Source organism: Colletotrichum costaricense, assembly GCF_030867565.1.
Source record: "Colletotrichum costaricense strain IMI 309622 chromosome Unknown Scaffold_16.1, whole genome shotgun sequence".
NCBI lineage: Eukaryota > Fungi > Ascomycota > Sordariomycetes > Glomerellales > Glomerellaceae > Colletotrichum > Colletotrichum costaricense.
Genome location: NW_026848245.1, coordinates 1 through 12,621, shown reverse-complemented (window position 1 = coordinate 12,621; position 12,621 = coordinate 1). Strand labels below are relative to the sequence as shown.

At 44.1% G+C, this 12,621-nt stretch overlaps 5 protein-coding genes across 5 annotated transcripts; 4 read left to right on the top strand and 1 right to left on the bottom strand.

The window, feature by feature from the left end:
* Window positions 1-48: 48 nt before the first annotated feature.
* Window positions 49-2,460, top strand: CCOS01_12776 (C6 zinc finger protein; the record flags this gene model as incomplete). The annotated part of the gene is made up of 4 exons (XM_060460924.1): window positions 49-243; window positions 363-650; window positions 713-1,195; window positions 1,249-2,460. The coding sequence occupies 4 exons, from the start codon at window positions 49-51 to the stop codon at window positions 2,458-2,460; spliced, it is 2,178 nt and encodes a 725-aa protein (XP_060308126.1).
* A 1,812-nt stretch (window positions 2,461-4,272) lies between these two features.
* On the top strand, window positions 4,273-4,797 carry CCOS01_12775 (uncharacterized protein; the record flags this gene model as incomplete). The annotated part of the gene is made up of 1 exon (XM_060460923.1): window positions 4,273-4,797. The coding sequence occupies one exon, from the start codon at window positions 4,273-4,275 to the stop codon at window positions 4,795-4,797; it is 525 nt and encodes a 174-aa protein (XP_060308125.1).
* A 627-nt stretch (window positions 4,798-5,424) lies between these two features.
* On the bottom strand, window positions 5,425-6,657 carry CCOS01_12774 (uncharacterized protein; the record flags this gene model as incomplete). Its single annotated transcript, XM_060460922.1, has 4 exons — window positions 5,425-5,523; window positions 5,576-5,726; window positions 5,781-5,966; window positions 6,032-6,657. Coding segments are annotated over 4 exons (1,062 nt in total), but the record flags the coding sequence as incomplete, so codon positions are not given.
* A 302-nt stretch (window positions 6,658-6,959) lies between these two features.
* On the top strand, window positions 6,960-7,500 carry CCOS01_12773 (uncharacterized protein; the record flags this gene model as incomplete). The annotated part of the gene is made up of 4 exons (XM_060460921.1): window positions 6,960-7,069; window positions 7,132-7,166; window positions 7,253-7,407; window positions 7,459-7,500. The coding sequence occupies 4 exons, from the start codon at window positions 6,960-6,962 to the stop codon at window positions 7,498-7,500; spliced, it is 342 nt and encodes a 113-aa protein (XP_060308123.1).
* Window positions 7,501-8,509: 1,009 nt separating this feature from the next.
* Window positions 8,510-10,497, top strand: CCOS01_12772 (cytochrome P450; the record flags this gene model as incomplete). The annotated part of the gene is made up of 7 exons (XM_060460920.1): window positions 8,510-8,720; window positions 8,781-8,913; window positions 8,981-9,172; window positions 9,238-9,389; window positions 9,458-9,696; window positions 9,751-10,022; window positions 10,107-10,497. 7 exons carry the CDS (start codon window positions 8,510-8,512, stop codon window positions 10,495-10,497), a joined length of 1,590 nt encoding a protein of 529 aa, XP_060308122.1.
* Between the last annotated feature and the right edge of the window lie 2,124 nt (window positions 10,498-12,621).

Genomic DNA, 12,621 nt, shown 5'->3' with positions numbered 1-12,621 from the left:
GCTATCGGCAGAAAAGATTGAGCGAGACTCCTGGTGCACATTTCGCGTATGTCGTCAGCTCACTCATTTCGCGAGATGTCGGCTCCTCCTCCGAATACCTCTTCTACAAAGCAGCCTCGGCCTCTAGCATGCATGCTATGCCAACGTCGAAAGGTCAAATGTGACCGACTATACCCGTGCGCGAATTGTGTCAAGGTCTGTCTTGGGAAGTGTCAGCAACATATTGTAATGCTATGGATCTCTGTCTCCGAGACTGAGGAGCTAGAGCTTCCGCATATCTATCGGACCACACATCTCTTTTGTTGTTATTGCTTCCTTGCTTGCTCTTGAACTCTTGCTGACCTCTATATTCTCCTACCTAGTCTAATACAACATGTAGTCCTAGCATTCCGGCACCAGTGCGAAAGCGTAGACGTCCTAATGCGGAGCTGCAAGCAAGGCTTGCTCGTTGTGAGGAGCTTTTGGCCCGATATGCGGCTGCAAGCAATGAGCCCCTAGAAGATAACGGCACAGTCGCTCCGCCACAGTCTTCCAGCATTCCCCAGTATGAGAACCACGAGGTCAACTGGAAACCCGCTGGCAAGCTTGTGACGGAAGGTGGTACTGTGCGTTTCATGGACAACTTCCTATGGGCCACCGTTTATGAAGAGGTACGACCTTTGGAATATCCATCGCCTGGCTGCGCTTCTTGCTAAGAAAGCAACACCTTTAGCTACGTGGGATGCGAAAACTTGTGGAACGCGAAGAGGATATCGCTGAGGCTGAACCGTCCGACTGGGACCCCGGAGCTTCAATGCCCGATTACAGCGAATATCTTCTTGTCGGCGGCAACTTGCCGTCTGAGAAACCTCATGATCTTTACCCCAACGCCGGTCAGATTTTCGGCTTATGGCAAATATTTCTCGAGAGAGTGAATTCTCTTACGAAAGTCATACACCCTCCCACCTTGCAGCAGTCCGTGGCAGAAGCTGCCGCTGGTCCAGGGACCTTGCCACACAACATTGACGCTCTTCTCTTCGCCGTATACAGCATGTCCATCGTCTCCATGACTGATGATGAGTGCCTCGCAATGCTAGGCTCCACATGCAAAGCTGCCTTTTGGCGGTTTTCATCCGGAGTACGAGCAAGTCTGCTCCAGGCGCAGTTTCTTAAATCTCACGATCTGACAACACTCCAGGCATTAGTTTTGCACATTGTATGGCTACTTCTTCTTGCTTGTTCCTGACTGTCTTGCTAACTGTGTCCAAGATGTCAATACAGGGCAGGTGCAACATCCATGGAGCTTGGGTTTTGAACGGTATCTGTGTACGAATCGCCCAGAAAATGGGCCTCCACAGAGATGGGGAGCTTCTCGGCCTTCCACCTTTTGAAACTGAGATGAGGCGGCGGATTTGGTGGCAGATTTTCATGTTGGACTCCAAATTCTCCATGATATCAGGGCTGAGCCAATCACTGCTTCCTCGACCTAGCGACTGTAAACTTCCCAAAAACCTGAATGACGCGGACTTACATGCGGGTGCAACGGAGCGATATCAGGATCGCGAAGGCCCGACAGACATGGTAATTCCACTCTTGGTGTATCAAGTTGGCTTTTGCATTCAGCAGCAACAAGACATCGAATCGTTAATGCTCTACAACGAATTGAGCACCCTGAGCTCAGGAAGAAGAAGCAAAGTTCAGTCGGCACAAATGAGCGCCTTTATCAAGAATCTCGAGAGTCGGCTCAATGCTGTGATCGATAAGAACTCCGATCCTACGGCTGGTCCTGTCCACGAGTTGGCCAGCCTTCTGAAGTCTCTGATACTTCAAAAAGTTCAGGAAACGAGTCGCCCTCCCCAGGAACAACCAGAATGGGGATCGGAGATCATGACACCCAAAGATAACCTATTCAAATGGTCTGTCATGACCACCGAGCAGAACATTAACGCCTATAGGTCGAATAGACACCCCGAATTCCACTGGTTTCTCAAGTTGCTATTTCAGTATGACGTAGTAATTTTCATGATTGGCCAGCTTAGCCAGCGAATGACCGGGTCTATAGTCGAGCGGGCTTGGCAGCTAGTGCCGTCTCTTTACGAGTTTCATCCCGAGTTTTTGGACCCCTCCCAGGAGTACAACATCGCTCTTGCCAAGTTTACGATGAAGGCCTGGAAGAATCGTGATGGCTATCTTTCATGTCAACAAGGACTACGACCGGAAGAACCAGACTACATGAAGCGCATCAGACAGATGCTAGGGTCCCCCTTGAACAAGTCTGCTGCTGAGACCGGGCTGCCAGTTCATGAAGATGCACCGAGAGCCGGGAGCCAAAATGGACAAGCCTCTATGGAACAATTGCTTTCAACTTACCTCGGTGCAGCTGCAGCATGGGATTGTCTAGCGCACCCCGACGAAGAGCGCATTCAGAGGCAGCTCCCCATGTTCGAGGATTTGGACATGACAGCACCAAGAAACTGGTAATTCTGTGGCTACAAAGCGCAAGTATAGAACCCACAGGCTGAGGTTTGCCACTGTAGCTACTTGGCTACCCAAGTCAGGAGTCTTATTGTGATTTCGAGTCTGGAGAGGCATAGCCCGTTTGTGGGTCTTTACATCAGTGAAAGGGGAGCACCGGTGTTGCAAGCCAGTATACGCGTTTGCCACACTAGTCTATTCTACTACCAAGTCATATGCCTACAAGAGCTGCCAGTATGTACTTGGTTTTGAGACTTTATTTACAGAATGATATTGCATTATAAACTCGATAAAGGATTAAGACCCTCGGACTTTACCGTCTGGGTCATATGCAGAACGAGGCTCACTGTTTATACAGACCCTGACTTACCTACCCTAGGTATATGATATAAACATCGTCAACGGAGAAGTTCTATTGACTAGCTGCACTCCATGGCTTTTGCCCAAGAGGTAACAGCTGAAGAATCTTATGCCTACATGCAGTATACTCGCTTGTAGACCTAGTCCCCACTTGTCACAACGGCTACTTCAGGCGAGGTAAGACTAAAGATGCCAAACGGTTAATTGAGACGGAGCCGGTAGTCCCTAGTAGCTGGAATAGGAAATGTACGAGTTTTATCTTTCAATATTAGAAAGGCTTCTTAAGATAAAGCAGAAGGTCTTCCACATCTTAGACCACACGTCGAGCTCGCATACGGCATCACCGAAAGTGCTTCGGCATGTGTCTTAACCTCATCTATCTCAGAGTCAAATGCACATTGCTAACCCCCAGACAGACAGTCTATATAAAAGCTAATCAAACCCAATGTCCTACTCCATCATTCCACGATTCATGATGCGGCATTCCAATGATGGCTCCGGAATCTGTGGAGTTGGAAATTATCGCGAGAGGTTTACTTCAATTAGCAATCACCAATACGGTTTAGCCTATCAAAACCAGTACCACTTTAAGTGCATCCTCTTGTGTTGTTGATGCATCTAATTTCTCACCATATCAGATGCGATAGAGAGCCATGAGGCTCAGGGGTGAGCTATGAGTCGTGTAAACCACTAGTCCTATACAGCTCGCTGACAGCGCCTATTCAAGTTAGCTTAGATGCACTGCCAACGACCCTCTTCTAGAAGAAAGCTTAAACACTTTTCTAGAGCGCACTGCTCGAAGAAGTCGACCGAAAGTCTCCGGACACGGGCTACTCGATGGACAATCACTCGGTCAGACCGATACCCCTCCTGAGCGCCGCTGGCGATTGCGATCCATTTAGATACCAGTGTTCATCAAAGCTCGAACCGCATTCTGAGCAAAGAACTCCTGGAAAGACGGCCGACGCAAAGTATCTGTCTACGGAGATGGCTTGCGACGATTCGACTGGGGATCAGAGCTTGCGTTAGGTACATGTGCACTTTTCCGCGGGGCAGATCGTCCCAAAGAATGTTAGCCCCATTAAAGTTGCTTAAGACGAAAGCTTGAATTAAGTAGACCAGGAGACTTTTGCGGTGGCAATCTGATGTCTGCATTAGACGAAGATGCGAAAGCGGAATTATGGTTTGAACCCCGGCCAGGGTTCATGTACATGTGTTGATGGGAGCGATGATGACAGTTGGTAGTCGATGTGAAGAGAACCGATTAACAGACAGATAGCAAGAAAAACACTATATAATGTAGAGGCATCCGCAGGATTGAAATAACCTGAACAGTCGACCAAGCAGCTTCAACAGATTCCCTTATTATAAGTCGTTCACTTTCACTCTCTTTCATCACCATTCAGGTCCCTCGTTTAGCCTGAGCACTATCACACCCAAGTCAATATCAACACCAAAATGCGTTTTTCTACCGTTGCCGCCGCCATCCAGGCCGTTGCCTTTGTTCAGGCTGCCGCTCTGCCGGCTATTCCCGCTGGCGAGCTCATCGAGCTCGTCAAGGACGATGTCACCTCCCTCCCTGGTGATGCCACCGTTGATCTAGTTGGCCGCAAGGAGGTCAACGAGGTTCACGCCATCGAGAGCATCGCCGAGCAGACTAACTCTGCCGACAAGAGTGTCGTCGTTCGCGAACTCGAGAAGCGCACGCTTAACATCAAGCTTGGCGCCGACACCGGCAATCGCTACCGCGCTACTATCAACGGCATCGCCATCATTGTCCACTTCTTCTTCGACCTTGCCATCGAGAAGACCGTCTTTTACTGGACCATTGACGGCACCAACCCTGCCCCCGGAGACCTCAGACTCGGCTTCCGCGACATGACCTCCGGCGCCGGATATCCTGACGCTCGCTACGCCCACGACAACCGCTACTACTTCCCTGGCTTCCGTCTGTACGATATTGTCAACATCTTCAAGCCTTAGATAATTGAAATATGGCCTTTGGATCAAGAGGCAGCCGATGTAACGACATAAGTTAGTATCTAACTGCTGATTAGATAGTCAAGGAGAAAGATAGATTTATCAAATTCAAAATAGGCCAATTTAGTTAGTGCCGTACAGAAAGACGAATCGACGCTCAATTCTTCCCACAGGCCTGCCTCATAGCTAACGCTAGTCCCGGAATTCCAGCTGTAACTCGGTCCGTAAGTCTTGCAGTATCTTGTTTTCGATATAAGCATTATCAGTGCCGGCCCTAGAGTAAAATGACATGATGACAATGATAATGGACATTGAGAGCAATGCCTCTGTGTGAATAGGTGTACGATACAGGGAAGAAGCTCACAGAGGCCAACTACTATTAGGGTCTAGAAGATGAATTACTGAAATCTGCCCTTCCCTCGAGGTATACTCTCAGCGTTCTATATATACCTAAGCTGCTCCTTTGTTGCTTAGTCCTCCTCTCAATGCCCCCCTTAAGCTATCCCTTAACCGGCGCGGCCTGACACTCTGGAGGTATTGAGTTAAAGTGGGATCTAAGTCCAGCACAAATTTCAAGTCCTACGGGAAAGATTTAAAATCAATAAAAAGCAAGTATGTTAACTTAAAGAACTAACTTACCTCCAACTTTCCATCCAGTTCTTCTGATATACAGAGATTAAACATGAACTTCGCAGCGCTCTTCTTTCTTTTCTGAAGGTGTATTATATTCTTGGTTTTGTCAGTCTTTCATAGTCTGGAATGTTGCCGTGGAAACTCTTACCTGTTCAACGGTGCCCTGCACGATGTATCGTACGACAGTGACCTGCCGCATCTGACTCATTCGGAGAGCTCGCCCAACCGCTTGATCTTCGATGGAAGGGTTCCACTGAGGCTCTACTATGTGTACATAGTTGGCGGCCGTAAGATTTAGACTGACTTGCTGTTAGCGCGCGTTCTCGGACCTTGCGGTTGACGTCTTTTCGCACCCCAAAGCTCCTGTTTCAATAGACATCAATGAAACGCATGTGTCATCTCTTTCTCGAAAACGTTGAGATCGTTGTGATCTTTCGGCATAGCTAGTTCGCCCATCAACTTGCACGTAAATCACTGCCATACTTCCAAGCATTTTCGAAAGGAGATCTAGGATAGATGTCCAATAGGAGAACACAATACTTAAATGCATGTTAGTGGCCGGAATTTGGAAGGTTTTAATGTCAATGTCGTATAAGATATGTACTGCTTGGATGGAGATGGGCATGTATGAATTTTCTCCATCACCGCGGAAAGTTTTGCCGAGCAACCAGTCGATGTTATCAATTTCTCCTCTCGTCTCGGGGACAAATCCGGTAACGGTGAGTTTCCGTCTTGACTAGATCCAAAATTCGAGCCAGGGCTAGAAGCCTGAAGGGACCGACCACAATCCGGACAGAATTGAAAGGATGCCAAGAGTAATGCTGCGTCTTCATCTCGGGACGTATGACACTGCTCGCATCCCATATTCTCTACCTGAGGATCACCCAGATATCTCTGAGAGCTAGAGTATTTAGGAAAGGTTTCACTGTCGCATCGCATTCTCATTTTGAGAATAGCGGTGAACAAAATGCTGTACTTCTTGATACTCTTTCCCTTACTTACCGTATCGTCAATTTCGCGCTTGGTTTGATGGAGAACATGATCGTAAAGTTGCCTTTCTGTAATAGACAAAATGACTGGAACTTCTTCTTCTATTGAGTCTGGGAGTTGAAGCAGTTTTGCTGTTCTTCGTATGCAAACCTCCCGAAGCCATGAACGCAGAGGCTTCGAGAAGTGTTGACCTCCCAGCGAGAGGGGATCTAAGACATCTTTCTGGAACAACGTTCGGGTCGCCAAAGCGGCAACATCATCGAGCCTGTTCTGGATTGGGGTTCCAGCAAGACACCACCGGTTCTGAGCTGATAGTTTGACTGCGGATTCAAATTGTCTTGAATTCGTATTACGAATCCAATGGGCCGTAATATTTGTTAACTCATCTCTGTCCGTTGCTGGGTTGTCAACGACATACCTTCATCAAGAACTATCCGAAACCACCTCAGCTGTTGCAACAACTTCCGCCCCTTCTCTTCGGCGACCATGGTGGCGTAGGTAGTCAACACAATCAAACGCCAACACCCATCATTCACGTCAATATGTCGCAACAAACTCTCTGCCGCGTTTCCGTCCCCGAGGGAAAATACGAGTTCCTTTGCATCATCCCAGACAAGCCAGGAAGTCGCGAGAAACGCATCGAGGTCCGATCGTAAGTATCTATTTGCAAGATTTTCGACCCTGGGTCTTGTCTGCTAACTTTGCCCTTTATAGCCAGCATTTTACTGACGCCCTGCCTTTGATGGATAGTGGGGTCTGGAAGGCAGGCAGCATGGATATTCCTCTTATTGAACCATTAATATCCGCGTGGCATCCGACTAAGCAATTCGACTAGGTGCCCTGATGGGCAGTGTTCCCAAGAGCGATGATTCGGCCGATATGGCCTTTGTCAGCAGTCACGTCGTAGTCGTTAGTGACTCCATTGAACAGGTGCGAGAGGACCTAAGGAAAGATGTATATGCGACGTCCGGTGTTTGGGACGTAGAGAACGTGAGTGCACGATGCTTGTGGCATGACAATGGTTCTAATTTTTACCTTCAGGCTCAAATTTACGCATTCCGTGCTGCGTGGAGAAATCCCTAAATAGTTCTCATGATCAGATTGCCAAATGTATATCAGTATTGTGTGGCCAAGAACAAACAAGCATTCAGCAGAAGGGGGCACACAGGCACTGGGCGAAACTTCCACTTAGTATGTCACGAGTTATGGCACGCAGCAATGGGCATACGGAGTGTGGTAAAAGTGGCTTAACATATTAAAGTAGAAATAGACAAAAGGAAAAGGTCTATATACACGATGTCTGAGATAGACACGTGATTCAGCACGTGACGGGCACTTCGTGAGATGCGGTTACTATCCCTGTTACGTGACATAGTACGATGGATCGGGGTGGGGCCGGGTCGGTCTCGGCCTCCGGCCCTTGGCTCTCAGGCACCTACATGACGAATCTGCAGTCTTGTATCCGCTCGACTCAGCCTTGCACAGAATTTGAAAAATATATCAAGACTTTGGCAGGTTTCAGCTTGTGAAGATCGCTGATGCCAGACTACCTACTGAACCAGGAGGACGTCTAGGGACGTGAGTGGATCCAAAACCCAGCGAGCATCTCGCCTAAATCCTACAAACATAGCGATAGATCTGGTATCAGATGATTTCAATTGGTGCCCCCGAAAATTGATTCCCTCTGGGACCTTGCAAGCTGTCCTACGAAGCGGTCCTTTGGGGACTTTCGGCAAGTTTATGGGACTTCGGCGCGTTTCCAGCATGTACGTGTACGGTACGTGTCCGCGTTCTTGGGACCAGGGGTTTGGAGACACGTGCATGCTCAACGGTAAGCTGACTGCAGGCTGCCAAGCGAGTTTTGCCGGTTCAAGAACTCGGAGACCAATGATTATGCGCTAAATATGCAACCATAATGCCAGTGGATTCTCCTCTCATTGGCCTGGAGTCCGATCTTTGACCTTCCCTGATGGGGACATTGGCGGTGTTCGTTGACGCGATAGCTGATATTCGACATAAAAAGGTCAGTATCCCTTCGTTCAGCCCCCAAAGTCCCTTCAGACCCTTGTCTTAGGAACTCTTGCGCATCGCAATGATGAAGGACGCAACACTCGTGATCGGCTTCGTCGCCACCCTTGTTGCCGTTTTTATTGTAGACAAGATCATTCAAGCGAGAAAGAATGCGCAACGCCTCCCTTTGCCACCTGGCCCCAGAGGCTATCCGATCATACAAAATATGCTCGACCTTCCAAAGAAAGACACATTTGCAGCCCCTCAATATGCTAAATTCAAGGACAAATATGGTGAGCACCGACACTGCAGCGACAAGTCACTGCCGCTGACCACTTCTGCAATGCAAACAGGTCCCATCACCGCTCTTACGGTCATCGGAAAACCGTTTATCGTGATCAACGATCCTCAGGTGGCCTTGGATATCTTGGAGAAGAAGTCCGCCGAGTTCTCATCGAGACCCGCCTTGACATTCATCGGTGAATTGTACGTGTTGGCACTGCTCGAACTCTTTCGGTCTCTCGATGCCGAATCACATCTAACAGGATTTTAGGGTTGGCTGGGATAAGGCCACGGGAGGCATACCTTATAATGACACCTTCCGCCTCCATCGCAAAGTCTTTGCCCGCATCATTGGCACCAAAACAACGGCGGCACAATTTGATGACCTCCAGGAGGCCGAAGTCGGCCACTTCTTGTTGCATGTTCTTGACAACCCGGGGAATCTCAAGGGACACATCCACAAGTAGGTTCATGGTGCGATATCGTTCATAGGCCCGGTTTGATAGCTAATGCATGCGTGATTCCTAGAGAGGCTGGGACTGTGGCTCTCAAAATTGCTTATGGCTATAACGCCGACCAGTTCAAGAAAGATCCGCTCCTCAGCAGGATGAACAAGGTGATGGATGACTTTGCACAGTCAGCCGTTATCGGACGGTACTTGGTTGACTTCTTTCCGATATGTAAGTTGATTACAGTGAATGTGATGTGTTGAGTTGGAGTCGAGATCTAATCCACCGGAGATCGACAGTGAAATACCTCCCTGACTGGTTCCCTGGAACTGAATGGAAAAGACTTGCCAAGCAATACCGGGCCGAGTTTCACGATGCAGTTGAAAGACCTTACAAGTTCGTCGAAACTCAAATGGCTGAAGGCAGAGAAAACGTTTCGTACCTCGCGAAAGCGATGGCCACCAGCGGGGACACACCGGAGGACGTACACAACAATATGTGGACCGCAGGATCAATCTTCAGCGGCGCTGCTGACACGGTAAGTCACCCAACACTCTTGAGTAAAAGATGAAAGACGGCTGACCAATATCAGTCTGTGGCATCGGTAAATGCCTTTTTCCTGGCCATGGCCAAGTTTCCCGAGGCGCAAAAGAAAGCGCAGGAAGAAATTGACCGAGTGATTGGCAGCGACCGTCTGCCTACTGTCAGCGATCGTGAAAGCTTGCCATACCTTGAGGCACTCATTCAAGAAGTACTACGCTGGCATACAATTGCCCCCATGGGTCTCCTCCACATGAGCTCAGATGAGGCTACCTACTCTGGCTACCGAATTCCTAAGCGTTCGATGGTGCTCTGTAACATCTGGTAGGTCTGGTGTCTTGGCTCAAACGAGCAGCTTGGTTTCGTTTCCACTCCTGAGGAAATTTTAATGACAATATGGATGCATAGGTGGTTCATGAACAACCCAGAAGTTTACAAGGAACCCCATCAGTTTCGACCTGAACGATTCCTCGGAGGCGAAGGACGCGAGCCAGAGCCCGATCGCCGTAGATACGTGTTTGGGTTCGGCCGCCGTATTTGCCCTGGCAAGATCCTTGCCGACAACTCGCTTTACCTCAACTTCGCTCAGTCTTTAGCTGTGTTTGACATCGGGAAACTAGTTGTCGACGGGCAAGAGGTCGAGCCAGAGTTCACGCCATTACCAGGGGCAATCAGCCACGTAGCCCCTTACGAAGCGACAATCAAGCCAAGATCGCCACGCCATGAAGAGTTAATCCGATCCATCGAGCGGAGGTTTCCCTGGCAAGAGTCAGACGCTAAGGGACTAGAGGCAGTGTAAATCCTCTTTTGTAATGATCCATTCATGTTTACCTAGAAAATCACATGATCCAATTCCTTAACTTGGATATAGTAGAAGAGGCAAGAATGAGTAGATAATTCTCTAAATATCGATCTTTACGTACAAATTAATAGTGTTAATCACATTCAATACTCTCTATTAAAGTGTCGCATAGGCACGTAACGTAGCCGTTAAAAGTGTTAACCACTAGTAGTTAAATTATTAGAACTATGTTTCTTACTTAACGGACGATTTTTATATTAAAGTCGTGGGAAACTATCCCTTTAGAGCCGATAGTTTTATAATAAAACTAATAAGATCCTAGTCTCCTTAGTAGTAATTGTTTACGTTAATAGCTTAGTAATAATTATTTATATCAATAGCCTAGCGTATACGATTCTTAGGATTTCAATTAGTTCTAATTAAAGCGCGGGTTTTTATTAGTTATATATTAAGGCTATACGGACCTTTTTTATTTAAAAAAAGATATAATATTAAAAAACTAGTCGTTATATAAAAAAACTAGTTAACGCTCTTTATAAATTCGAATTAAGTAATTTCTATTTTCTAAAATCGGTATATTATATTTTAACTACTTTTTTACTATAAAAACCGCTTTTTATAACTTCGATACTATCTTTTTAAAAAAAGTTTAGTATATTTTTTATTACTCTCCCTTAGTATTATTCTCGTTAACATATTTTTATTAAGTATATTTAATTATTTCTTATCTAAATATTATATACTTTTTTTATTTTATTAAAAGACTTATTACTAAGTAAATCTATTTTTTTAGATTTTTTATTTTTACTTAGTATAAACATATTTTATATCGCTCCCTTAATTATTTTTAATTAGTATATTTTTTAAGTACTTAATATATACTCTTTAAATATAAAAACTAGTTATTTATATAAAAACTGGTCTTTTATATAAAAACTAGTTACTTATATAAAACTAGTCTCTTATATAAAAACTAGTTTTTTATATAAAAACTAGTCTCTTATATAAAAACTAGTTACCTATATAAAACTAGTCTTTTATATAAAAACTAGTTATTTATATAAAATTACTCTCTTATATAAAAACTAATTATTTATATAAAACTACTTTCTTATATAAAAACTACTTTTTTATATAAAAACTACTCTTTAATATAAAAACTGCTCTCTTATATAAAAACTACTCTCTTATATAAAAACTACTTTCTTATATAAAAACTAGTCTCTTATATAAAAACTAGTCTCTTATATAAAAACTAATTACTTATATAAAACTACTCTCTTATATAAAAACTACTTTTTTATATAAAAACTACTCTCTTATATAAAAACTAGTTTCTTATATAAAAACTAGTTATTTATATAAAACTAGTTTTTTATATAAAAGCTAGTCTCTTATATAAAAACTAATTTTTTATATAAAAACTAATTATTTATATAAAACTACTCTTTTATATAAAAACTACTTTTTTATATAAAAACTAGTTTCTTATATAAAAACTGGTCTCTTATATAAAAACTAGTTACTTATATAAAGATCGGCTAGTTATTATTCTTCTAATAAATTTCTTAAAAACTTAACTCCTATATAAATACTTAACGTACTCCTAAGCTTTTATTTAAAATCCTTTTTATTTATTCTACTTTTTATTTTATTATATTTTATATATTCTAACTTTTATAACTTTCTATATTACTTTTATAATATTTTATATTTCTTTAATAACTATTATTTTTTTATTATACTTATTTAGGAGGTTTTATTTTTTATATTCTTTTTTTTATTTTTACTAGCTACTTTTTATATTATAAATAAAAAAATAAATAATTAATTCCCTTTACTAAGACTACGTTAATAAACGTCTTTATAATTATAATATTTATTTTATTTATATTTTTAATATTAGCGTTACTTAGTAAACTTTACTAATTCTTTTAATACTATATAATTTTCTTATTAATTAACTTTAAGCCTTAATTAAAATAATACTTTAATATATTACTAAGTTATTTTTATTAAGGATATTTAGGGTTAGGGTTAGGGTTAGGGTTAGGGTTAGGGTTAGGGTTAGGGTTAGGGTTAGGGTTAGGGTTAGGGTTAGGGTTAGGGTTAGGGTTAGGG